The 25010-nt window shown below is 39.4% G+C and overlaps 1 protein-coding gene across 8 annotated transcripts in view; it reads right to left on the minus strand.

Moving 5' to 3' along the window:
• Positions 1–1129: 1129 nt before the first annotated feature.
• The window catches only part of KMT2A (lysine methyltransferase 2A), a 71514-nt gene continuing 47633 nt past the window's right edge, over positions 1130–25010 (minus strand). For all 8 annotated transcript variants that reach the window (XM_025047494.1, XM_015590111.2, XM_025047491.1 and 5 more), the window contains 10 exons: positions 20634–24870; positions 19893–19973; positions 18885–18949; positions 17564–17734; positions 15722–15796; positions 4901–5075; positions 4635–4742; positions 4107–4190; positions 3554–3683; positions 1130–3073 (listed from right to left, as the gene is read on the minus strand). In XM_025047494.1, coding sequence (XP_024903262.1) covers positions 2798–3073; positions 3554–3683; positions 4107–4190; positions 4635–4742; positions 4901–5075; positions 15722–15796; positions 17564–17734; positions 18885–18949; positions 19893–19973; positions 20634–24870 — 5402 coding nt within the window. In that variant the 3' untranslated portion in view covers positions 1130–2797. The remainder of the gene's footprint in view (positions 3074–3553; positions 3684–4106; positions 4191–4634; positions 4743–4900; positions 5076–15721; positions 15797–17563; positions 17735–18884; positions 18950–19892; positions 19974–20633; positions 24871–25010) is intronic.

The raw sequence follows: 25010 nt of genomic DNA on the forward strand, positions 1-25010 counted from the left end.
TGAATTTTGGCAATGAACTCAAGGCTGAGCTGTAAGAGGAGTTTCTCATTTCCGTGGTTACAGTTGGGGGGGTGGAAAGGCAAGGCAAACCATCTGCAGCTGGCAAGAGAAGGAAAGATGTGGGTTCCTCCCTTGGCCTCAGGGTTTGGGACTGGTAGAAAGAGAATGAGGAGGGGGCTCACAGTACAGCATGGCCTAGCAGGGCAGTAACTAGGTCTGTTTAGCTGAGTTTCCCCACTCCTTGACTGGCCTTTGGGTCTTTCTCAAGGTGAATTCATGACCCATCAGTGCATTAATCAGTTCAGTAACAAATGCAGCTTAAGGTTTTTTTTCTTTACAAAAAAAAAAAAAAAAAAAAAAACCCTCGAGAATGAAGATGAGATAAAGATGTTTTAAGGCTGACAAAATGACCTTCGCTAAAAGAACTTTAAAGGAAGGTGTTAGAAAATGAAGACAACTGAGGTGAGGTCTGGGTAGAGTGCTTTTCCCCAGTACCCTGCTGGCACTTCTCCATGATGACAAGGAAGTCTCTGCCATCCTGGCCACAGTGCTGGGCTCCCTGCATGACAGTGAAAACAGTGACAATGTTCCAGCAAAGCCACTGGATAAAGTTCTTAAGGTCATGGAAGAACAGGGAGCCCAGGATGAAAGGCACAGCAGAGCCATGAGTCCTGGGGCAGAGAGCGCTGGGCTGAGTCGTATTGCTTTGCTAGACTTCCATAGGAACGGGCTTCTCCAGGAGAAAAAAAGGGTGCCCCGCCTCTACTGGACAACACTGCTCTGAAACCTTGTGACTGACAGGCAGAGAAACATCTGCTTTGTGAGTGGTCAGACTGTGCTTCAGTTTCAATGGGCTGCCCCAAAAGAGGGCACAGTGGATTGTGGGTTCTCTGCAGGTATGAGGACTTGGTGGGCAGAGGGAAAGGGAACGGGGTGACCTATGATGCAGATGGTGATGGAAAATGTCAGGTTGCCATTCAACTTAGTTGCTAACTCTGAAGTAGGAAAGACGAGCTAGTGCCAGAAAGGAGAGAGAGTGCAGAGAAGAGGAGAAATTGCTATTGAGATACGACTAGCCTTTTGAGGAGTTTCAATATGGGAAAAAGGGGAGTGACCCGATGGAGTTGGGTGACCTTCCTTTTCCATTTATTGTCAAAGAGCAAACCCAAGAAACGTTTATGTCAACAGGGCACAAACAAGCTACACATTAAACAACAAAAAGTACACCTCCCAGGGGGAAGCTGGGCAGGAAAAACCAGACTTTGTGTGTACAGCTGAATATTTTCTCTAACTTCATCCTATGAAAATAAAAAATTATTAAAAACCGATCTTCTTTTAAATTAGGACAATACCGCGATTTAAAAAATAGCCTTGTCGTAAGTGCTTCTCCCTATGAAGTGCTTCTCATAGAAAAATATACAAAATATATTTACATTTATAAAACCTTAAATAGTAAACTGTAAACAGAACAGAGTAAATCCAATGACTTAATTTAACAGGTTCAGGACACTGTCTTGGGGGAAGGAAGAGAAGAAACATTTGATCCTGTTTTGACCACATCTAAGGAGTAATCAGGGCAGTAGTGTCATTTAATTTACGATATCCATGGATTTTGTGTAGGTGGCAGAGTTCCCTCGATACAAGGTGGTCTATTACCCGAGTTTTGGGCCTTAAAATCTGATTAGTGTTGTGCCTTCAACTGGGCAGTGACCGTTTAAAAATTAAGTCTTCCTATGTCTTAAGGAAAATAAAGTTACTATGCCCTAGGCATGGGGCCCAGGGGTTATCCTGGTTGTGATACTCTGGCTGTTGCATGATTCAAATCCTATTTAAATAATCTCTTCCTCTTCTAAAAAATCATGCCACGTATATTTCTTTAAAACTCTCAGTGGAGCTTTATAAAAACTTCTCCAAATTCTGTCTGGTTATGGCCAATGGCTCCTGTCCACTTCCCCACTGGGAGTGCTTACAGGCTCAGGGAACATTTTTGTAGGCACATGCTATGCCCAATAGGGAGTGTCCTTGAGCAGGGAGTCACTTTTCCTACCACCCAGAAGAATGGGAAAGCGGTGGGATGAAAAACAGGGAAAATGAATAAAGTGGAGTGAAGAGAAGGAATGAGAGGGAAGCCGCTTCTATTAAGAAAAGTAATTGGCTGAGATAAGGCTCATGGGGATAATACTCCCGCTTAAAGCCCACAGGCTCAATGTTTGGTAATTAATTGGCACAACCCCAAGACAGCCCTTTGACACCAAAGGTGCTAAGAATCCTGTCTCCCAACCAGAAGTGAACTCTCAAGTGGGAGGATAGTAGGGAACGCCACCAGACCTTCTCTGTTTGTTCAACAGACAGCTACAGGCTGGGCCTGGCTGACAAACTATCAAGTATCCAACCAACCCTATATTTGGGGCTTTGCCTGACTCCTTGCTTATAGTGCTTGGGAAAGGACCAAGGCAAGGATGGCAACTTCTCTCTGAGGAGATGCTCAGGCCCGATCTCCCAACATAACTAATCCTCAATAGGCTCCTTCTAGGCAGGTCTGCTAGGGACCCCGTTTCCCACTTTTTAATGGCATATAATCAGAGGAGCCCCAGTAGAAAGCCGATCTCAGGCCTCTCTCCAGGATTATGATCACATGTATACTGTGAATATGGGACATAAGGGAGCTCAGCCATCATGGAGGCCCCGCAACTGTGCCCACTCAATCCTGGAACTCCTAGCTGCTGGCAAAGGCCTTCAGCATTGCTTTGGATGGCCCTAGGTCCTGGTACTCCAACAAAGGGGGAGAAGAGCAGCTTTAGTTTAGGAACTTCCGGCATTTCTTGGCGCCACAGTTGCAGGGTAGCTTGTTGCTGGCATCCTCAATGGGGAACTTATAGTCATAAGTGAGTTCCTCCCCTCGGTAGATCTTGCGCATGGCAAAGATGACAATGTGCTTCTGTCCATCAATATTGATGACCCGAGAGTAGCAGTTAGGCTCACATGAGTGATTGATGAAGCGTGCAGCGTTTCCATGCATGGTGGCATCCACTACCTCTGAGTCATCAATGCGAAACATGTAGCAACCTATGCCCTATATGTGAAGGAGAATGGAGAAGAACATGTTATTGATTACAGCTTTGTTTTGAGAACATTTCTCAACCATTTTCTAATGTGACATAACTGCTGACTAACAGTTTCTTTTGGTACAATTTCCAGATTTCTTCCATCTCTTAAGATGCTTCCATGATGAAGTCCTAGATTGTTGGCACTAGACTACTGGTTTTTTAATGTCTCTGCAGGAAAGAGAAACCTAAAAATTGTGTTGCTATGTGCTTTTGATCCTGGGATCTACTCAGAAAAAAACCTTCAAAGAATATCTTTGTGTATTATTAATCCTTAGAGTGGATTATAAACTTTTACTGGGCCTACTACAAATTTCAAAGATGTTAAAAATGTTTTTTAAAAAAACCTATCTTTGAATCGATGTTTGATCCAGAGATTATATTTATAGGTGGTGACCATTTTCTACAATAAAACAAAAGAACTGGGAGAGTGAAAGTGTGAGACTCACCTTGCTGTCATAATACTTCTCTCGCTTATCAGTCTGGATGGAACGGATGACATTGCCAGCATACTCAATTACCATCTCACCTGCATCAATGTTTCTCTTACAAAAAAGACCCCGACCATGGATGGGAGACCTAGGACATAAAGATAGACAAGAGATCAGCCACAAATTCTGCAGTAAGGTTAACTGTGTGAATACATGAATAAATGAATAAAATCTTTTGGTCTGTTAGTCCACCAAGAGGGCTAAACATTTGAAAAAAGAAAAAAATAACAATCTGGACCCACCTGATTTAAGTACATTAATTGTTCTAATAAATGGACAAGGATTAAAAATTTCTCCATTCCACAGCCCACTAGAAGTAGCAACACTGTCATGTTTATTATGCTAAATTCCTTGTTCAATGAAAGAGCGGCAGGATCCCAGGACATCAGCTTTAGTTAACAATATCTATAAAACCTCACTTACTGAATAAGGGAGGTCACTCCAGCATTTGGTCCTCTTTGATTTTGGAAAACTTCATTACTTTTCTGTAATTCTCTAATTTTAGCCATACCTGTAGACACCAACTGCCTCCTTGGAAGTCTTTTTTAAGTGCCGGAAACGCATGGGCATTGGCAGATCCATACTAGTTGCCCTCCTAAAGAGACAAGACACATTATTAATGAATTCTTTTCAGGAAATAATCGGTTTTGAGTCTTGGCTCAAAGGTTCCTGGAGAATATGATTACACTGTTCTCTTTGTTCAATGCCAAACATAACAAGTACCTTATAAAATTAGGCCAATTTTAATACATATAGCACTTTCTGACCACGATGACAATGGTAGTAGAGTCAAAGTTGACAGAGTATTCCACAGTCAAAGAAAAGAAAATATATATGTAATAGTTATTTGAACTTCTCCTCTATAACATATTCTCTTTTTGCCAGCCAGCTACTGCTACTTCAATACAAACTGTATTTCAGTCTTCTTAAATGTTACCCAGGACATTCTGATCCCAGAAAAACCGCACAGTGCCCTGAAATGCTGGAGTACAGGAAAGGAAAGAGTATTTCTAATGTCCCCTCTCCATTCAAGACTCACCGAGCTGACTTCAGCTGTACCTCCTCTTCTTCCTCATCATTGGGGTTGTATTCAGGAGGCTGCCGATGTTTAGAAGCCAGGAAGTTAAACATGTCAAATGCCGACTTCCTGGAGCCAAAGGATTAGAAGATATTTAGAGAAACGCTTTAATAGATGCAGTGAAGGGCAGCATTAACACTGGAAATCTCAAAGGTCATATGGAAAAAATATATCATTAGATAATAAATCAGGACCCGAAACTGCTTACAGAAAATGATGGCACTTGCCTCAGGTGGACTTCAGCCCTGGCTGAGCCATGAGGGTTCAAGGGTGGTTCATTGGCCTCTTCTGGTTTGTGGAAACGGAATTTGTAATTCCTACAATGCTTGGCACCTGAAAGCTGCTCAATCAGGAACACAACTGCATCATGGAGAATCCCCAGCATCCTCAAACCATTAACACCTGTAAGATCAAAGGCATTAGGGTTGTGAGGAGTGCAGCCAACAGGAAACTGCACAGTACTAAAATGCCTGAGCCAGAGAATCACTCTGCCAGAGGCTGCTCAAAGGTGACTTATATTAAAGACTAGCCAGGAATTAGCATTAGGTAGCCATTAAAATAATGCAGATACAGATCTATCAATATGGAAAACATTTGTGACAGTTTAAGTGAGAGAGGCAAGCCACCAAACTATGGATGATTTTCTATGTTCTATATGTACACAAAAATGCTCTATGTATTATTTCACTTCATGGTCCTAATGACCACACGAGGCAGGAGTTACTAGGTTTATTTTCAAGGTAAATTCTATGAACCTAGGCTTATAGGTTCATTAAATTCTATGAACCTAGGCTTATAGGTTCATAGAATTTAAATACCACACACCCAAGGACACATAGCTAGTGTGACAAGAGTTGAACCTTGGATTGTATAATTCCAACCATGATCCCATTTTTATAAATAGGTAATGGAGTACCTGGGTTCTGTAAGCTCATATTCACACAGGTGCCTCACTAAAATTCAAAAGGAATGTTAGTAAACCTCTAAAACAGAACCCTCTTTTGTGTTGTTATAGTAACTGTATGGAGTAATATTCTCAATAGCTGCTTTGTTTTACTCACCAGTCTCATGCCATTGATGAGCACTTCTTATTTCTATTTTACAAAAACATTTAGATAAGTCTGCTGGCACAGACAATGAAAGGCTTTCTGAAAGGACTAGCTTCTTTCATTAAATGGATGGGGCACAGTAAGAACCGCCACACTCTTTTTTGAAACTTAACAAATAACTAATGTTCTTTATAGTAATTTTATTAAGTAAATAGTATCATTTCATTTACAAACATTGTTTTTGGTATTATTAATAGATACCAAACAATAATGGTGTTCCTTGTGGACAAGATATGTACTTCATAAGGATAACTGTGTAAGATCACCTATGCAATTCCAACATTCAGTCTAAGTTATGAAGCATGTTAGAGATGCAACCTAAGTGTAATTTGAGGACCGCGTGCTATGTCTGAAAGGACAGCCATGTTAAAATGTAATCAATAGTGACTTCTGGGAGGGGGGACCCTATCTACCTTTTGTTATTGCAGTTGTTTGAATTCTATGTTTTAGGTAATTTTTCAGAAGAGGAGAAAGTTATTATTAAATGTATAATTTCTATTTCACTTAAGAGAATTTCAAAGGGAGATCATTTGGTTTCAGTGGCAGGATAAAGGTGTCTCCAGATAAGCAACATTCTTACGAACACAACTGTTGTTCCTATTAGAACTCAACCTAAGTATGTAACAACTACAATATAAGAGCTTAAGCCATAAGGCAATGGCAAACTTTTTTTTTCTTTATAGCATAGATTTTCCCCAAGAATTTTTTTCCTAGGAGTTTTAGATTGCTGGAAACTCCTATGTAGAAAGAGACACTGAAAAACATACTTAAGTATATTTCACAAAAAGTTCATTTTAATACTTGGGCTATGTGTTCAACTATAAATTCACAGAGGGCTTACAGTGAGATTAGGCAATGTGTCAATAATGGGAAAACAAAGATGAATCATGCATGTTCTCAGTGAACTATTGGCAAAGGGAGGCGGATATGTACACAAACCATACAACGTGAAAATATCCTATATGAGTAGAGTATAAAGTACTGTGGGAACTTTTATGAGGCAATAATCTATCCTGTTGTGGGAGATTTATTCATTCAACAAATATTTACTGAGTACCTATTATATCCCACACATTCTTTCCATCTCTCCACTGTGTCAGACAGAGCCTTGGGAATACAGAAGTAAACAAGGCAGGGAAGGTACCTGTATTTATAGAACTTTTATTTCATGGAAGAGACACACAATAAACACACAAAGGTATTCCTACTTCAAGGCTTTTCCACCTGCTGTTTCTTCTGCAGTGATAACTTTAATTGTTGCATGACTGACTTCTCATCATCACTCAGGTCTCAGCTTTAATGTCACCTCATCAAGAGACTCCTTTCCTGACCACTCTATCCAGAAGAGGCTCCTCACTCACCTCTATGTCACTCTCTCTATTTCATTACCCCATCACTGTATCTTTTTTGACCTTCCACTAGAAGGTCATAAGGGCAAGGACAAGATGACAGCACTGGAGATGGAGAATGATAGATAAGTTTTGGACTGGGTAACACAGTGGTCATTGTGGTTAACCCTTAGCACCCATTCTAGCCCAGATGATTTTAGTCTAAGCCAACCATGGGAATCCCAGTCCCCTTGGCGGTGACTAGCTTAGGAATGGGTATGGTACCAAGTTCTGGGCTGAGATGTGAGACGTCCACTTCTTGCTAACAAAAAGCCCCTTCTCTGAACACTGCCATGACCGACTGTGATCCTGGAAACCGCTGCAGTCATTTGCTAACAGCCTGAGAATGAAGCTTTACCAGGGTGAGCAAAATGGAAAGAAGGAAACAATCTAGGTTTTTATGACATTAAAAACTCCCATACTGATCAATCCTGATGCTTGCCCTACCTTTAGATTGTCTGTTATGTAAGATGATAAATCATCTTCCTGTTTAAATCAGTCAAGAGTTAGGGTTTCTGTAACTTGAGGCCAAAAGAATCCTAAGTGATAAGACAATAGGTATAGGGAAGAATGGACTAAAAAGGCTAAAGAAAAGATGTGACTTTTAGCAGAGTCTTGAAGGATTAACAGAAGTTTGTCAAGCAAACAAGAGAATTTTAGGTGCGGGGGGAGAAGATGGAGAGAAGTAGGCCAATCCTGGTAGAGGGAACTGCATGAACCATGGTATGCTAATGTGAAAGCATATATGATATAAGTAATAAAAATTACTTGGGGTACATGTTAAAAATTCAGCATTCTCATCTCCAAGACCAGACAGTGTGATTTAAGATACACTAATGGATCTGTAACAGTAAGTAGTAAGTGTTACTACAGAACAATGGCTCTCTTGGGGTGAGGAGAATAAGACCTGAAGCTGAACAGACGAGGCAGGGTGAATAAGACCTTGTTGTGTAAGGTATCCACAGACTAGAAACCTCAGCAGAGTAGGGCTGAGTCTGCTTCTACTCAGCAATTATATCCTAAGTGTTTAACACAGTACCAGACAGATTACAGGTGTTCAGTAAATATTTACTAATAACAAACATTTAAGGAAATTTTGTACCATAGTAGTAGTAGGCAACAAGAAGCAGCTTTTGAGGTACCTCTGGTGACACTGATGATTCACTATAAGATGAGATGGGAGATTCAAGTACCAGTTAATATTATAGGTTAGAGAGTAATAAAGATTATGCCTGAGGAAGGAAAAGAGAAAAAAAGGATTAAGACATATTTTGGGGTAGAATCAATCACAGTGACCACTGGGATATGAAGGATGATGGAAAGGAAGGTTGTCAAGATTTACTGGATTTCTTCTGACCTGAGATATGGAGACAGTAGGAAAGAGGGTTGAATCATCGACGTATAATGTGAGCACATTGGAATGGCTGTGTAAACCTACCTAGTGGGAGAGTGAGAGGGGAACAGGCTGAGAATGCAGGAGAATCCTACCTTTAAAAAAAACCTTATTTGCCATCTGTTCTTTTAAAACTGAATATATTTAAATTAATTAGGTTTTTTAAAAAATTATAAATATGAGTGGCTCACAAGATGGCATAGAAAGTAGAGGCTGTGCACGCCTCTAGTGACCACATCAAAATTATAACAAAACTACAGAGCAACTAATATGCAGAGTCACCAGAGGTCTGGCTGAATAGAATCCCCACAACTAAGTCACCTCAAATAACGAGTCTCCTCAAAACGGCAGCAGAGCGGAAATGCGAAACGGCCCAGTCCCACAACCGCATGTGGTGATCCAGAATCAGGAAGGCTATCATGGCAGCAAAGTCACATGAGCGAAGGGTCCAGGGTCCCAGCCAGACACTGGGATGCCCAGCCCAGGGTTCCATTGCCAGGAGGAGAAGTTCCTACAATCTCTGGCTGTGAAAACCAGCTGAGGTTGCAGCTGAGTGAGAAGGAGAGCTGTGGGAGTTGGAGACTGTTTCTCTTAAAGGGCCCACACTCGGCCTTACTCGCTGACATACTCGCTCGCTCTGAACTCCAGTGCTGCAGCAGCTGCTCCGAGGGTGCCAGGGACATACAGGGAGGCCTTGAGTTGTCAGGCTTCAGAGTGAGAGCTGGAGGGGCGACTTTCTCCCAGACAGAGGTAATTCAGGTAGCTCTGGAGGTACACAGGCCACAGCTGAACTCAGCCTGCAGCTAGACCCCTTCCAGGTCTGTGCCACTGGGCCCCACAGCATACCTACTACACAAAGCCACTCTACTAAGACCAGGAAACTTAGGTGCCCTGCCTAATACATAAAAACAGACACAAGGAGGCAGCCAAAATAGGGAGACAAAGAAGCATGCTCCACATGAAAGAAAAGAACAAAACTCCAGAAAAAGAATTTACCAAAATGGAGACAAGCAATATGCCAGATGCAGAATTCAAAACAATGGTTATAAGGATGCTCAAGAAACTTAAGGGAAAGTAGATAAACTCAGTGAGAACTCTAACAAAGAGATTAAAAACATAAAAATGGAGATAGAAAACATAATAGGGAGCCAGTCAGAAATGAATAATATGATATCTGAGATTAAGAGTACTTTAAAGCAGCGGCCAGGGGCTGATGTTCCTATGAGAATCTACTTACTGCCTGATGATCTGAGGTAAAGCTGAGACAGTGATGCTAACACTGGGGAGCGGCTGCAAATATAGATGAAGCTTCACTCTCTCGCCCACTGCTCACCTCCTGCTGTGCAGCCTGGTTCCTAAGAGGCCACGGACTGGTACCAGTCCACAGCCCAGGGATTGGGGACCCCTGCATTAGAGGGAATCAACAGAGTGAATGAAGCAGAGGATCGAATCACCAACATTGAGGATGGGGTAGCGGAAGGCACCCAATCAGGACAGCAACAAGAAAAAAGAACTCCAAAAAATGCAGATAGTTTAAGGAGTCTCTGAGATATCATCAAGTGTAACAACATTCACATCATAGGGGTACCAGAAAGAGAAGAGAGAAAGCAAGGAATTAAAAATCTCTTTGAAGAAATAATGATGGAAAACCTCCCTAACCTGATAAAGGAAATAGACATACAACCCCAGGAAGTTCAGAGTCCCAAACAAGATGGACCCAAAGAGGCCCACATCAAGACATATCATAATTAAAATGCCAAAGGTTAAATTCAAAGAGAGAATCTTAAACGCAGCAAGAGAAAAGCAATTAGTTACATACAAGGTAGCGCCCATTAAGGCTGTCAGTCAATTTCTCAACAGAAACTTTATAGGCCAGAAGGCTTGGCACAAAATATTTAAAGTGATGAAAACCCAGGACCAACAACCAAGATTACTTTACCTGGCAAAGCTATCATTTAGAATTGAAGAACAGAGCTTCCCAGACAAGAAAAAACTAAAGGAGTTCATTACCAAGCCAATATTATAGGAAATGTTGGAGGGACTTCTTTAAGAAGACAAAAATATGTATCAAAAGTCTAAATAAAGAATGGCGATAACTACATATCAATAATTACTTCAAATGAAAAAGAAATGCTTCAATCAAAAGATAGGTGGCTGAATGGATAAGAAAACAAGACCCCTACATATGCTGCCCATAAGACTCACTTCAGATTAAAAGACACACACAGACTAAAAATAATGGGATGGAAAAAGATATTTCACGATGGACCTAGAGGGTAGTGTGCTGAGTGGAGTAAGTCATATAGAGGAAGACAAATACCATTCGATTGCCTGTATATGTGAAATCTAAAGAACAAAATAAACAAAAAATAGATATAAATTCATAGATCCAGAGAATATTTTGACAGGAGGCGGTTGTAGGGGAAGGGATTAAGAAGTACAAATTGGTAGTTACAAAATATTCATGGAGATACAAAGTACAGCATAAGGAATATAGCCAATCATATTGTAATAAATATGTATGGTGTCAGATGGGTACTAGATTTATTGGGGTGATCACTTTATGAGTTATATAGATGTCTAATCACTATGTTATATATTGAAACTAATACTGTAGGCCAAGTATAACTGAAAAATTAAAAGTTATTTTTAAAAACATAAAAATAACGCTCAGAAATAAAGTGAAATAGTACAGAGAAGTAAACGTTGCAATTCTAATTTCCCAGGTCTTATTCCTCAGAGGTAACACACACACACACACACACACACACACACACACACACACACACACAGAGACAAGTATCTAAAAGGAATCATGCTCATACTAGATACATACTGTTAAAACTTGCCTTTTCAGTTAATTTACTTTAGACCTCGTTCTAAATTCCCCCAAATAAGGAATATTTAGGTTGCTTCCAGTTTTCTACCAACATGTTAGATGAAATAAACATCCTAATACATTTTTATGACTTGGTTGAGACCACTTATAGGATGATTTCTCAGAGTGGAATTGTTGGATGGAAGAGCATGTGACTTGAAAATTTTGATAGCTATTGCTCAACTGCTCCTCCAAATAGTTATATTAATGACATAAGAGAGAGCCCATCTCCTCCATCTTTATCTATATTATCTCCAAACTCTAAATCTTTAATGAAGGTGAAGACAGTTAATTATGTTTTAATATGCATTTTTTAAATTATGAGTGAGATTGAGTATCTTTTCATTGCTATTGGCCATTTGTATCTTGTGCGATATAAAATGCCTGTTGTGTCCTTTGCTCTTTTTCTAATTAAAAAAAATTCTGAAAATTTTAAAATATAGAACAGTACACAGGCTGTTATAATAGCTACACATGTACCTGTCACTTAAAATAAACAAGTGTTAATATTTTCTAATATATGCCTCAAATATTTTCCCTCTTTTTCTTCTTCAAACAAAAACAAAACCATAGATGAAGTTAAATTCTTCTAAGTACTCATTCGCGTCCCTTCCAAGGACCAATGTGAAAGGAATTTAGAGAGGTATGGAAAGATAGATATGGAAAAAAACAGAGTTAATGGAGGGTTTCTACATCTCTTAGATTAGTTTAAACCTTTAATGTTCACTTGAAACAACTGTACTAATGATGTTTTTACACTGTCTAAATTTAATCTGAAGTCTAATAGCAATGAGAAACTTTCAACTTTAAGAAGGAAGGTATAACAAAACTACAATGTGATACCATTTCATACTCACTGAGATGTCTATAATAAAAAAGACAGACAGTAACAAGTGTTGGCAAAGATGTGGATACTGGAACCATTGTACATTGTTGGTGGAAATGTGAAATGTAAAATGGTGCACCCACTTTTGAAAAACTATTTGGCAGTTCTCTCAAAAAGTTAAACATAGAGTTACCCAGTAATTCTACTCCTAGGTATATACCCAAGAGAACATGTCTATACAAAAACTTGTACATAAATATTCATGACAAAATTATTCATCATAGTCAGAAGGTAGAATAAACCCAAATGTCCATCAGTTGATGACAATATAAAGGAACAAAATACTAAAAAAACCATATGTGAAAAACCCTCAGCAAATAACATACTCAATGATGAAAGACTGAAAGCTTTTCTTCTAACATCATGAACAAGGCAAAAATGCCTGCTTTTACCACTTCTATTCAACATAGTACTAAAAGTTCTAGTGAGAGCAATTAGGTAAGAAAAACAAAAGGCAGCCAAAACAGAATGAAAGAAGCAAGATTGATTATCTGTTTGCAGATATCTCATAGGTAGAAAACCTTAAAGAGTCCACAAAACAAACAAACAAATAAATTCAGCAAAGTAGCAGGATATAAAGTCAACATGCAAAAATCGGCTGCATTTATATACAAATAATAAACAATCTGAAAAGGAAATGTCAAAAACAATTCCATTTACAATAACATCACAAAGAGAAAAATACTTAGGAATTAACTTAAGCAAGTAAAAGACTTGTACAATTAAAACTACAAAACACTGCTGAAAGAAAATTTTAAAAGATATAAATAAGTAGAAACACATCCCAGGAAAGACTTAATATTGTTAAAATGTCAATACTACCATAAGCTATCTATAGATTCAATGCAATCCCTACAAAAATCCCAATGACCTATTTTGCAGAAATAGAAGTCATCCTAAAATTTATGTGGAATCTCACAGGACCCCAAATAGCCAAAACAATTTTGGGAAAAAAACAAAAACAAAACCAAAAACACACACACACTGGAAGACTCATACTCCCTGATTTCAAAACTGACAATAAAGTAATCAAAACTTTGTGGTATGGCATAAAGATAGACACATAGACTAATGGAATAGGATAGCCAAGAAACAGACCCTCACATATTTGTTCAAATGATTTTTGCCAAGGGTGCCAAGACCATTCAATGGGGAAAAGACACTCTTTTCAACAAATGATGCTGAGAAAACTGGATATCTATGTGCAAAAATACAAAAGTTTGACCCTTACTTAACACCATATATAAAAATTAACTCGGAATGGATCAAAGACCTAAATTAAGACCTAAAACTATAAAATTCTTAGAAGAAAACATTGGACAAAATTTTAATAACACTGGATCTGGCAATGATTTTTTTGGTTTGACACCAAAGGCACAGGTAACAAAAAACAGACAAACTGGACTTCATGACAATTAAAACATTTTGTGCACCAAAAGACATTATCAAAAACTGCACATTAAGTATATTAGGATATATAAACATTTACTTATGTGTAAATATATAAATAGCTGTCAATGTCAGATTCATTATTTTAATTAATCCTCAGAACAAAATTTGAAGGTTGCATAAATATCTGCACTTGATACATAAGAGATTGAACCCCAGAGATGTTAATTAGCTTGCATCCAATGTAATACTGATAGCAACAGGGCAGAGACAGAACCTGAAGTCAATTGTCTCTGCTTCTAGAGCTCATGGTTTCTTACCACCATTCCACATGACAGTAAAAGACATGGATAAACCAAAGAAATATTTGTCTCATTGGCAAAAAGAAAGGACTAGGCTATTCAATTTTAGAATGAACACTGAGTCAAAATGCTGGTTTCCTCCAGTAGAATTTTACGCGTTATCAGTAATCAATTCAGAGCAACTACTGGACAGGTGGAGAAGCTGTGTATAGATTTAATTATAGTTTACTCAATGACCACCACAGTTGGACGGAGCAGGACCTATGAATCATATTTCCTTGCTCCCAAATTATCTCCCTCACCAATCTATTAAAAAAAAAAAAAAAGGGAAAAAGGAGCGGGGAGGGGAAAAAAGGACACTGTCCACAGTGAAAAGGTAGCCCATGAATGGAAGAAAATATTTGCAAATCATATATCCAATAAGGGATTAATATCCAGAATATAGAGAACTTCTAAAACTCAACAACAATAAAAAACAAACAACCCAATTAAAAAATAGACAAAGGACTTGAACAAACATTTCTCCAAAGAAGATATATGAATGAGCAATAAGCACATGAAAAGATGCTCCACATCACTAATCAGCTGGGATGTAAATAGAAAACTATAGCCATTGGGATGGCTAATAGAAAAAAAAAAAAAATCAAAACAAATATTAGTGAAGAATGTGGAAAAACTGAAACCCTTGTGCACTACTGGTGGGAATGTAAAATGGTACAGCTGCTGAAGAAAACAGTATGACGATTCCTCAAAAAATTAAATTACCATATGATCCAGTGATTCCACTTCTGGGTATAGAAGCAAACCAAGTGTCCATTAATGATCAATGGATAAGCAAAATGGGAAATAATATTCCACGTACAATGGAATATTATTCAGTCTTAAAAAGGAAATTCTAACACGTGCTTCAACATGGATGAACCTCGAGGACATTGTGCTAAGTGAAATAAGCCAGTTATAAAACGACAAATACTGTATATTCTACTTATATGAGATAATTTGAGTAGTCAAAATCACAAAGACAAAAAGTACAATGGTAGCTGCCAGGGGCTCAAGTGAGGGAAAGGATGGAGAGTTATTGTTTAATGGGTATAGAGTTTCAGTTTTACAAGATGAAGAGTTATGAGGATGAATGTAATGGTGATGGTTGCACAAGAATGTGAATGTATTTAACTGACCTGTACACTTAAAAATGGGTAAAATGGTAAATTTTACGTTATATGTATTTTACCATAATAAAAAAAATTATTTGTTAAAAAAGAGAAATGAAGTACTTATGCAATATTACAGCAGAGAGAAATTTTGAAAGTATTATGTTAAATGAAAGAAGGAAGTCACAAAAGGCCACATATTATACGATTCCATTTATATGAAATATACAGGTAAATCCATGGAGACAGAAAGATTAGTGGTTGCCAGGGGATGGGGCTAACAAATGACTGCCAATGGGTATGAGGTTTATTTTAGGGATAATGAAAATGTTCTGGAATTATACAGAAGTGTTGGTTGCACAACTCTGTGAATATAGTAAAAGCCAATGAACTGTATGCTTTAAATGGGTGAATTGTATCGTTTATATTGCAATAAAGCTGTGGAAAAATTATTTAAAAGGAAAAAAAAAGTTTGTGCAATCAACTCTGTAACTTAGAACAAGTTACCAGAATATTCTGAGACAGGAAGAAAATGACCACTCTAGCCATTACCTGCAAATGAGAGCTGCTTTAGGCGGGCATTTGATCGAGCTTCCTGGACTTTATCTGTCAATGACTTCCAGGCATCTGTTAGGAAATAAAATATTCAAGCAAACATCTCTTAACACCAATGGTGTGTGCACAAGCATTGTGCTTAGAATCTCTACAGTCTGAAAACATATCTTGCCAGAACAGTTTTTTGTTTTATTTTAAATCAGTTCAGTGCATAAGAAAGAAGCTAAGAAGGTGCACTTACTCAACAGTGTTTCTTTCTGTTTGAAAGGATGCAGAAGCAGTAAGGAGATTCACACCTTCTGAAAATGACCCCTAAAACCCCAAAGCATTCACATCCCTTGATGATAGTCTGATTCCTAAATCTGAATGCTTGAATTATATTCCCTGTATCCTTAATTAATACAATACTAGCATTAACAATTTAACCAGAACTATGGGGAGATCATACAACTAGAAAACTTTTACAATCCCTTCCAGCTCTAACTTAAGATTCGATGATCTCTTACTGTCTGTTCGATTTCTTACCACTACCTCACACTTACTATGTCTTATGTGGAACTCATACACTCAAACTAGTTATATCTTTGTTTTCCAAACATAACTTTTTTTTTTAAGTCACCCGGGCCTGAATCTTCAGAGTCATCTTTGACTCCTCTCTCTAATCTCCATACCAAGCAGTCATTAAGTGTGTCCATATTCCTTACCTTTCTTTTCCTACTGGAGATGGGCTTTGTTACCTGACATCGCTACTGTACCAATACTCTCATTAGTGACCTCTTGTCCTCCAACTCAATCTACCTTTTATAAAGCTATCACATTAATGTTCCCTAAATTCTGCTTTTATTCTATTCTCCCAAATTTTCGAAGGCCTAATGGTTTGGCAGTGAAGGCCATCCAAAACCTGTGCTCAATCCACCTTCCCAATTTTTTCTTTCACTACTACCTGACAAGGATTTCAACATCCTTTTCCCACCCGACACTACTCTAAACCCACCATACGCAATCCTGTCTTGCTAACTTTGCTTATATCCCTTCTTAAAAAGCCCTCCTTCTTCACTTTGCCTAAACCAAATTCCATTACCTCCTTTAAAGAATCTCCTATTCTACTAATCTTCACGTGTTTTTTTGATAACCCAAATTGATCCACAGTGATCTTTCTTTCCTTCAAACTTCTCTAGTACTTTATTGCCTACAGAATATTCACTTCAACAGTTAACAAACACCTATATGCTCGGGGAACAAAGATGAATAAGAAAATAAAATTCAAGCTCTTATGGGAAACTCCCTGTTGAGTGAATTAGACATAAAAGTTAACAGACTTTTACGAAACAAATTTTAAGCTATGAGAGAGAAACATTTAAGAAGCTAAAAGGAGCAGAAAGGAGGGAGTGGGACTGCTTATCTGCCAGAAGGTCAGAGAAGACTTTCTGAGCCCAATCTTGAAGGATGAGCTGGAGTTCATCAGGTGCATGAGGATAGAAAGAACATTCCAGGTAGAGGGAAGAATTGTATGAAGGCACAGAGGTGAGAATGGCATTTAAGGTACACAAGAAGTGGTAGAAGACAAGGCCAGAGAGATAAGCAGAGGTCTCATGTGCTCTGCTAGCATGTGTGTAATCTTAAAAACATAATCTGTATCATTAACTTTTCATATAAATTATGAACTATTTCTCAACAACACTAACTTCCAAAGGACAAGTTAAATGTATAATGCTTCCAAGTATCTTCTGTAATAGCTAGCACAAAACTGCCCATGTAAATAGTATAAATATACATGAAGTGTAGATTTAGCTGAAACAGGACTGGTGTTGGTAGGTCAACATAATTTAACCCACTTACCTTCAATACTTTCTGCACAAATCTGAAAGCCGTCGTCACTTGAAATTTCAAAAACAAGTCCTTTCTTGGGCTTTTTCTCAGCAATGCTTTCCTTTCGTTTCTGTTCTTGCTGAAGCCAAAGCATCAGTGGAGAGCTAAAATTACTTTCTTCTTCTTCCACTGTTTTAGGTTCTATGAGGAAGATAATAGGGGACAAAGTGGTTGCAAAAGCAAACACTTATTGAGCATTGACTTTACACATGTTATCTCCAGGCCTAACAAAATTCCATATTTGGTATTATTCCCATTTACAGACAATAAAACTGAGTCTCAAAGAGGTAGAGCAACTTGCTACCTAGGTCATAGCTAGAAATGACTAAAACTAGAATTTTTTTTTTTTAAATAAAGTCATGCTGTCTCTGTGGTAGTTTCTGGTATGACAATTTGATAGTTTTTCAAGTAATTGCCCTTAACAGGGTTAAAGTTAAAAAATAATAATGGTTAATGTGTATGAAGCACTATGTATAAGGCACTCTTAGAGGAATTCTCTATATGTTAATTTATATAAACTGCAAAACAGTCCACTTTAAAGGTTAGGAAACTGAGGTAGAGAGAGGTTAAGTAAATAGCCCAAGTTCATACAGCTAGTAAGTGGTAAAGCTGGGATTTCAACTCATCTGGTTCCAGAGTTTGCACTACCAGCCCTTACTGTATTCTCACACAAAGAAATGTATCAACCCTCTTGAAGAATCAACAAGTCAGCAGAATATGATTACATCCCAAATTTTATGCGCCTAAGCATTTTCTCTACTTGGTTCTTTTATGAGAAGTCACCTCAATAGAAATGGGCAAAGCCTTATGTACAGGGCTGTCTAATCTTGAAGTGACCTGTTGTTTACTCGTCAAATTCATTAAGACAGATGGAAAATGCTATAGAGATGTATGGGGTGTCATAACCAAAATCTGGCTACCTTATATAACAAAAATCGTTCTTGGTTTTCTTCAGTGACAACTAAGGGATGAAGTGGGATCATCACTAGCTATTTAAATCACACTTGCTGTTAAAGCAAATAAAGCAGAAGAGTACTTATAAAATTTAATCTTGTATCCTTTAGTTGACAGATAATCACAGAATAAGAGGCAGAAGAGCACTGGACCAAGAGATAGATGCTCTGAGTCTCAGTCTACAACTTTGGCCAATCACTTAACTTCTTTGGAATTCAGGTTTCTTTATTCCTTTTTTTTTTTTTTTTTAATCTAGAAAATCAGTAGGCAATGAAGGTGATTTTCATAGTATTTTTGGCTTTGAAATTCTGATTCTCACTGTTATCCACCCACATACCTGTACTTTCTTGTTCATTTGCTGGATTTTGTGTTGTCTGAATCTCAGGAAGAACAGCCACTTGCCTAAATGAAAAACATAAGACAAAAAAAATTGAGATGTAACATCAGCTAGTTTGTCAATTCAAAGAAAAAAACTGTCTGTAATCTGCCATAACTATGTCAGTTATACAAAGCAACTACTGGAAATGAACCACAAGGTGCTTTGTGCAGAACCTGTTGAATGAACATGTCACCGCAGTATTATATGGTACTTAACATAAAACCATCTTTTACGAAATTTCTTTCTTAAATATTGATGTTAAGTTTCTGCTTTTGGAGTTATAGAGTGTACCCTTAAATTTTTCTCCTCCTCTTAGTACTGGGAAAGAAAAGGAAAGAACACTGGTTAGAAGCAGTTCTGGAGTTACAAGCTGCTTACGTTAGCTGCTTCAACTAAAAACATAAGCAAACTACAACAGCTAGGAAACCATCACCAATTTCCACGTTCAAGAATTAAATAAATCTTGGAAATAATCCAAATGTAGATTAATAGGGGCTAGTTAAACAAATTATTGTAGGGCCACACAATAGAACCAGAGGCAGCCATTAAAAAAATAAAGTGCATCTATACTGGCACAGAGATGTAGACATAATACAACATAATAAAACCAAGTATAGAACAGTATGTACAGCATGATTCATTTTATGTAAAAAAGGTATTTACATATTCATACATATACCATGTATATCTGTATATATACAGATGTCTGCATGGACGAAAACAAATTATTAGCAATGGTTGCCTCTAAGGAATAAACTAGGAGGGGGTTAGGCAAGATGAACAGGGAACCATTATCCATCATTTAAATAATTCCCTGCTGCTTTTTTTTAAAAACAAGCATATATTATTTCCATTTTTAAAAAAAACTGTGGCAGCAAAAATCAATACAAATCAGGAAAAACTATTTTTGAAATGAGGCGGACAGAATTGAGAACTTAACCTTAGAGAACTAATTTTTATGCTTACCCTACAGGCTGCCCACACTCCTTCTGTGATAACTGTTCCACATTAGCTGTATCCTGCTGCTCAGCCTCTGCTCCTGGAGTCCTGAAACAGAATCATTTGTATCTTTTCAAGAAAAACCACTAGTAAATATGTACCAAGTGTAGGTCAGTCTAAAGAAATGACTCTCTCAGGATCTAATAAAAGTTATGAGCAAGGAAAACCAACCTGTGGTGATACAGGTTAGATAGTGGTTACCTTGAGGAGGTACTAAGACAAGGCACAAGGAGCCTTATGGAGCACTAGACATGTTTTGCATCTTGATCTGAATGGTGGCTACATGGGTGTATACATATGTCAAAATTTACTTGTATACATTATATATGTTATATTCAAATGATAATATTTTTAAAAGGACTCTATGAATATCTACAACAGCTGGCTTTGCCCTCCACAGAGGAATAGTCATCCCTTAGTATCCTAAGTCTCATCAAAAAAGAAACAGGAGGAAACAGCACCATTTGAAATCAGAGCAGAGAAATTAGAGATGTGGTTCTATCCAAGACAAACTGCCCATGGATGGAACTGCATTTTGCTCTATAAATCAACACTGTGAGAGAAAAAAATCAAAGTCAAAACCCAGAAAACCCTCGAGTACTGCAACCTGAACAGAGGAGTGTCCCTCCCAGAAGACTATCACTTCAAGCCTCTGATCCAAAGCACAAATCCCACAGACCCAGCACAGCCAATACGTGGATTTCTCACCCTGTGACTGAGGTCAGGGATGTCGTGTTGGCTTCTTGGTCTGGAATGTGTGCTTCAGAACTGGTCCGCAAATGGGAAACTTTGTGCTTCTTGCCATTTCCTTTGTCCAAAGGCAGTTGAATCCGCTTGATTTTTGGTTTGGGTTTAGTGGGACCTGGCACTGAGGAGCTTGCTGACTGCTGTCCAGATGGAGAGCCCCCCGGAGAGGCTGAACTGACTGGCACAGCTGAGGATAAAGCCTTATTCTGCTCTAGCCCCACGCTATTAGGAGCATCTACTGTCTGGGAAAAGGTGGATCCCTGGGTCCCCGGAGCAGAATCAAGATCACGCTGGGAAGAAAGCATCCCAGTTTTGCTGGCAAGGAGCTGGTTCACATGCTGAAGCTGATAGTGTTCTTCTGCTTCCTCAGAAGGTGAAGCTGCTGCTATGCCCATAGTCTGAGTAGAGGGTAGGACACAGATACTAGATGCTGCTGTCATTGAAGCAGTAGGCGTCTGTGATGTCCCCAGTTGTGAAAACACTCCTGAACTTGGCGGTAAAGTCACAGGCTGGTCCTGAATCCCCAGGCTCTGCTGGCTAGCTTTGATTAAAAGGTTGCTTATTGAGCCAATATCTGGGGTACCCAACAACCTCGGGTTGGTTAATGTGACATGTCCTGGAACTGATGCGTTACTTGTAGTGGCTGTTGTGGTTTGCATGGATACAACATTCAAGACGGAGGAACTGGATGCCAAGCCAGACACAGGCCCCGATGTGAGGTGGCCAGTATCCTGGCTTATGGTTGATGTGCCCGCTGCTGTGGCAGCAGGTCCTCCCACACTCTGTGGTAACAGGGGTGCCTGTTCAAAATACATGATGCCAGATTTAGACCTTTTAATGATGTTGGGGACAGTTCGGTGAGATGAAGTGTTAAGTGACCCCAAATCTAACAGGTTGGGATGATTTGCAAGCTGTGAGGGTGTGAAGTTAATCAATGTCATATTAGAAACCACATCGGAAGGGGCAATGTTTGAAGGGGTACTAGAGGGAGCAAGTTTTTTATTCTTTCGGGTCTGTAGACGAGATATAGGTCTTTTCTTGAGTCCAGAGGATGGAGTGGCTACTGTGGTACTGATGTCTGTCCTCTGGCTGGCTTCTGAAACCAAAAGTTGGGGATCTGGAGGAGGCTGAACTCCAATAAGTAGGCCTGAAGGAGGACTGCTGATGTTAGGTGGGAAGCTACTTTGAGTAGCTGCAGGGAAGGAATGTAAGTGCTGGTGATGAGGCATGGGGAGCAACCCTTTGCTGGCAGGAGGGAACAAGGATTGAGAAGTTGGCAAGCCTGGATTTAGTCCTGTGGTTAGGGTGAGACCACTGCCCATGGGCCCCAATACTGAAGTATTTGTCTCCATCACATTGGGTGTAGAACTAACCGAAGAGGTCAACTGGATTTTTTGGGTCACTCCATTTGGAAGAGTTTGGAGAACATAAAGTGGCTGCATGTTCTGGTTAACAACAATGAGTTTCTCAGTGGCTGGTTTCAGGTGAGGTGGAGTGGTCTGGACAGCTGCATTAGAAATCTGTGATGGGCCAGGACTATCAGTAGAATTGGGCACATATTTCTGGTTCTGGATAGGAACAGTAGGGGAAACAGGTACCTGAAGGCCAGGGGTGCTACTGTTTCTAGTTAAATCCTGATTGTTGCCATGACCTTGCTCCACTGACCCACAAGGAGGGCTAGAGATGTGGTCTGCGTCCATGTGTCCTTGGATAAAATGATCAGGAGTCATGTGGCCTTCCGGCGTTGGATCTACTCCTGGATTCAGCAGTGCTGAGTCACCTTCAGAGGATGCCACAGATTTTTCCGTGATGGTTACTCTCTTCTCTGCTGAATCTGAGATTACAGCAAGTCTACTGGGATTCTGGCTAGGGACAGTGGGACTCCGGGTGGTCAGGACAGAGAGATCAGATGGTAGCTCTAGAGGCAACTCAAACTGCTCCTCTGCTGAGATAGAGGAAGAGACACTACTGTCCACAGGTTCCGTTGTCGGCAGCTGCTGAGAAAACACTTCAAAAAGACCCATGTCTTTTTCACGATTACTATCAAGACCCAAGCCTTCGCCAAGATTCAGGAGTTCTGATGAAGAAGATTCTGGGCTCTCACCCAAAGGCTGCATGGATGGAGTATTCTTTAGTACAAAGTCCATAATGTCTGAAGGCAGGATATTCCCACAGTCATCACTATTGTTATTATCTGAGTCAGATTTTAGGAGCTCAGTATTATAGGTGTCCAGTAAATTTTTGTCTGAGGGGGTGCTGGTGTGGACTCTGCGACTTGACTCCAATGAACTGAGCTGAGCTTCTAAGGAATCCTGTCCCTGTGTTTTAATTCTGCTTACAGAGTGGCAATTATCCATCTTTGGCTCAGTTTTGTGGCCAACAGAACTCTTAATGACATGTTCTTTTTCACCAGTATCTTCAGGTCGATCAATCTTTACATTCTCTGTTCCATTTTCTTTACCATTTCTTTTTGGAATCTGGCCACTTTTCCTTGTTGTAGCTGTGACACTAGTATCACTCTCCGTCCCATCATCAACACCATCCAACTGTGAAATTTTTGGAAGATCACACTGTTCTTCCTCCCGAAACAAATTATGGGATGCCAGACGTTCCTCTGCACCTGAAGAAATCACTGTTCTAGTGAAATTGTAGTAATATAAGTCATCTTCATCTGAAGTGCTTAAGTCATCAGCCCCATCCACCTGTCCTTCAGCTGATCTCTTGCCTCGTTTCTTCCCAGTTGAGCTGCTATAGAATGGAATGTCTTCTTCACCATAGGATCTCACCCCATAGAGTGGGGTGAGCCCAAAGAACATGTTAGAACGTGCCCGGGCACTGCGACGAGGGTATCTCCTCTTGAAAGAGCCATCCTCCTGAGGTTTGGGGCCATCTGGAAGCATTAGATTTCTGTCCTGTACTGGAAGATTCTGATAGTTGTTACTCTGAGAATCCTGGGATGAGGTATTATTGGGGCTTGGTTGGGTCACTGGACCATCTCCTGGACTTTCAGAGGCTGAAATCGGTTCTGCTGGGGATGCTGACTCTATTTGCAAAGGAGAAACAGGACTACTCTCCTTCAGGGTATTCTTGGACTGACTCTCACTTTCCATTTTTAGAGGTGTCAGTGTTACTTTGACTGTGCGTTTCCTGGGTGTCTGTAATTCCTTAGTAGAGCCTTCTACTTGCATGGACAGAGCTTTGGGGACTCCTGGAATAGAAAGAACTTTGTCCCCAATCTTATCAGAAGAAACATTATTACATGGTCGTTGCCCCATAAACTCAGGAGTCAAAACTTCGTTAACGAACTCTGGCTTTAGGTTTCCTTCCTCACCAGTTGTCACCTGACCAGGTTCCAAAAAAGATTTACTGGAATGCTTTTCTTTGTAAGTTTCTTTACAAGATTTTTTCCCTTTCTGTCTCCTGTCTCTAGAACTAGATCCCACATGTTCATTGATAATAGATGATCTGTTGCTCACCCCAGGTAGCTTCAAGGTTTTGACTTCAGTATCTTCATTGGGAAGGGGGTTCACTGGTTGGTTAGAATCTGTATGTTGGTCTCGATCAATCCTTTGCCCTCTCAAATGGAGTGGTGGGAAGCAGAGAGCCTCTTTAGAAGAAAACGGTACTGAAGAGAGTTCAGCAAAAGTGCTGATTTTACTAACATTTAATTCACCAGATGTTGTATTATGAACCTGTGGGACCAGTTTAGAAATGCCAGGGTAAGACACATTATGTGCAGATCCTTCTGAACTCTTGGAACTTGGCATTTTGGTCTTCTCTCCTTTTAGAGAGGAGCTTTTGGATGCCAAGTCTGAAGCACTGGAATATTTCACTTCTGAAGATGAAGATCCATCCAAGTGACTGGTCTTAGTGACCATTGTAACCACTGTCCTTTGCAAATTTGAAGAGGTGGGAGTGTTTTGCCCTAAATTAGTATTTGAATTCAGTGGCCCTAAGACATGATCGACTGCTTTGGCACTTGACTCAAGATCTGCAGTGGTCCCTATGGTGGAGACTGAGGAAACACTATTCCTGGAGTAAGTACTCCCAGTTCTCATTGGAGACATTATCCGGAGTTTAGACCGCTGGGGTGACAAAGAAGAAGTACTGTGACGTCTGGAGCCAATGCTTCGAAGTCCAGAGGAGAGTAAAGGATCACCCACAGTGACTATTTCATGGGTAGTTGGAGTAGGACTTCCTAAATAAGAGAGAAAAAGTAATACAGTGTATTATAGATAGAACAAATGTGTGATAGTCATTGGTTTCAATGACCTGGCTATATATATTTACAGGTAACTGAAAATCAACATTTTTAATCAGCAAAAGCCACTAAGATAA

This window comes from Pteropus alecto, unplaced genomic scaffold (assembly GCF_000325575.1).
Source record: "Pteropus alecto unplaced genomic scaffold, ASM32557v1 scaffold224, whole genome shotgun sequence".
Taxonomy (NCBI): Eukaryota; Metazoa; Chordata; class Mammalia; order Chiroptera; family Pteropodidae; genus Pteropus; species Pteropus alecto.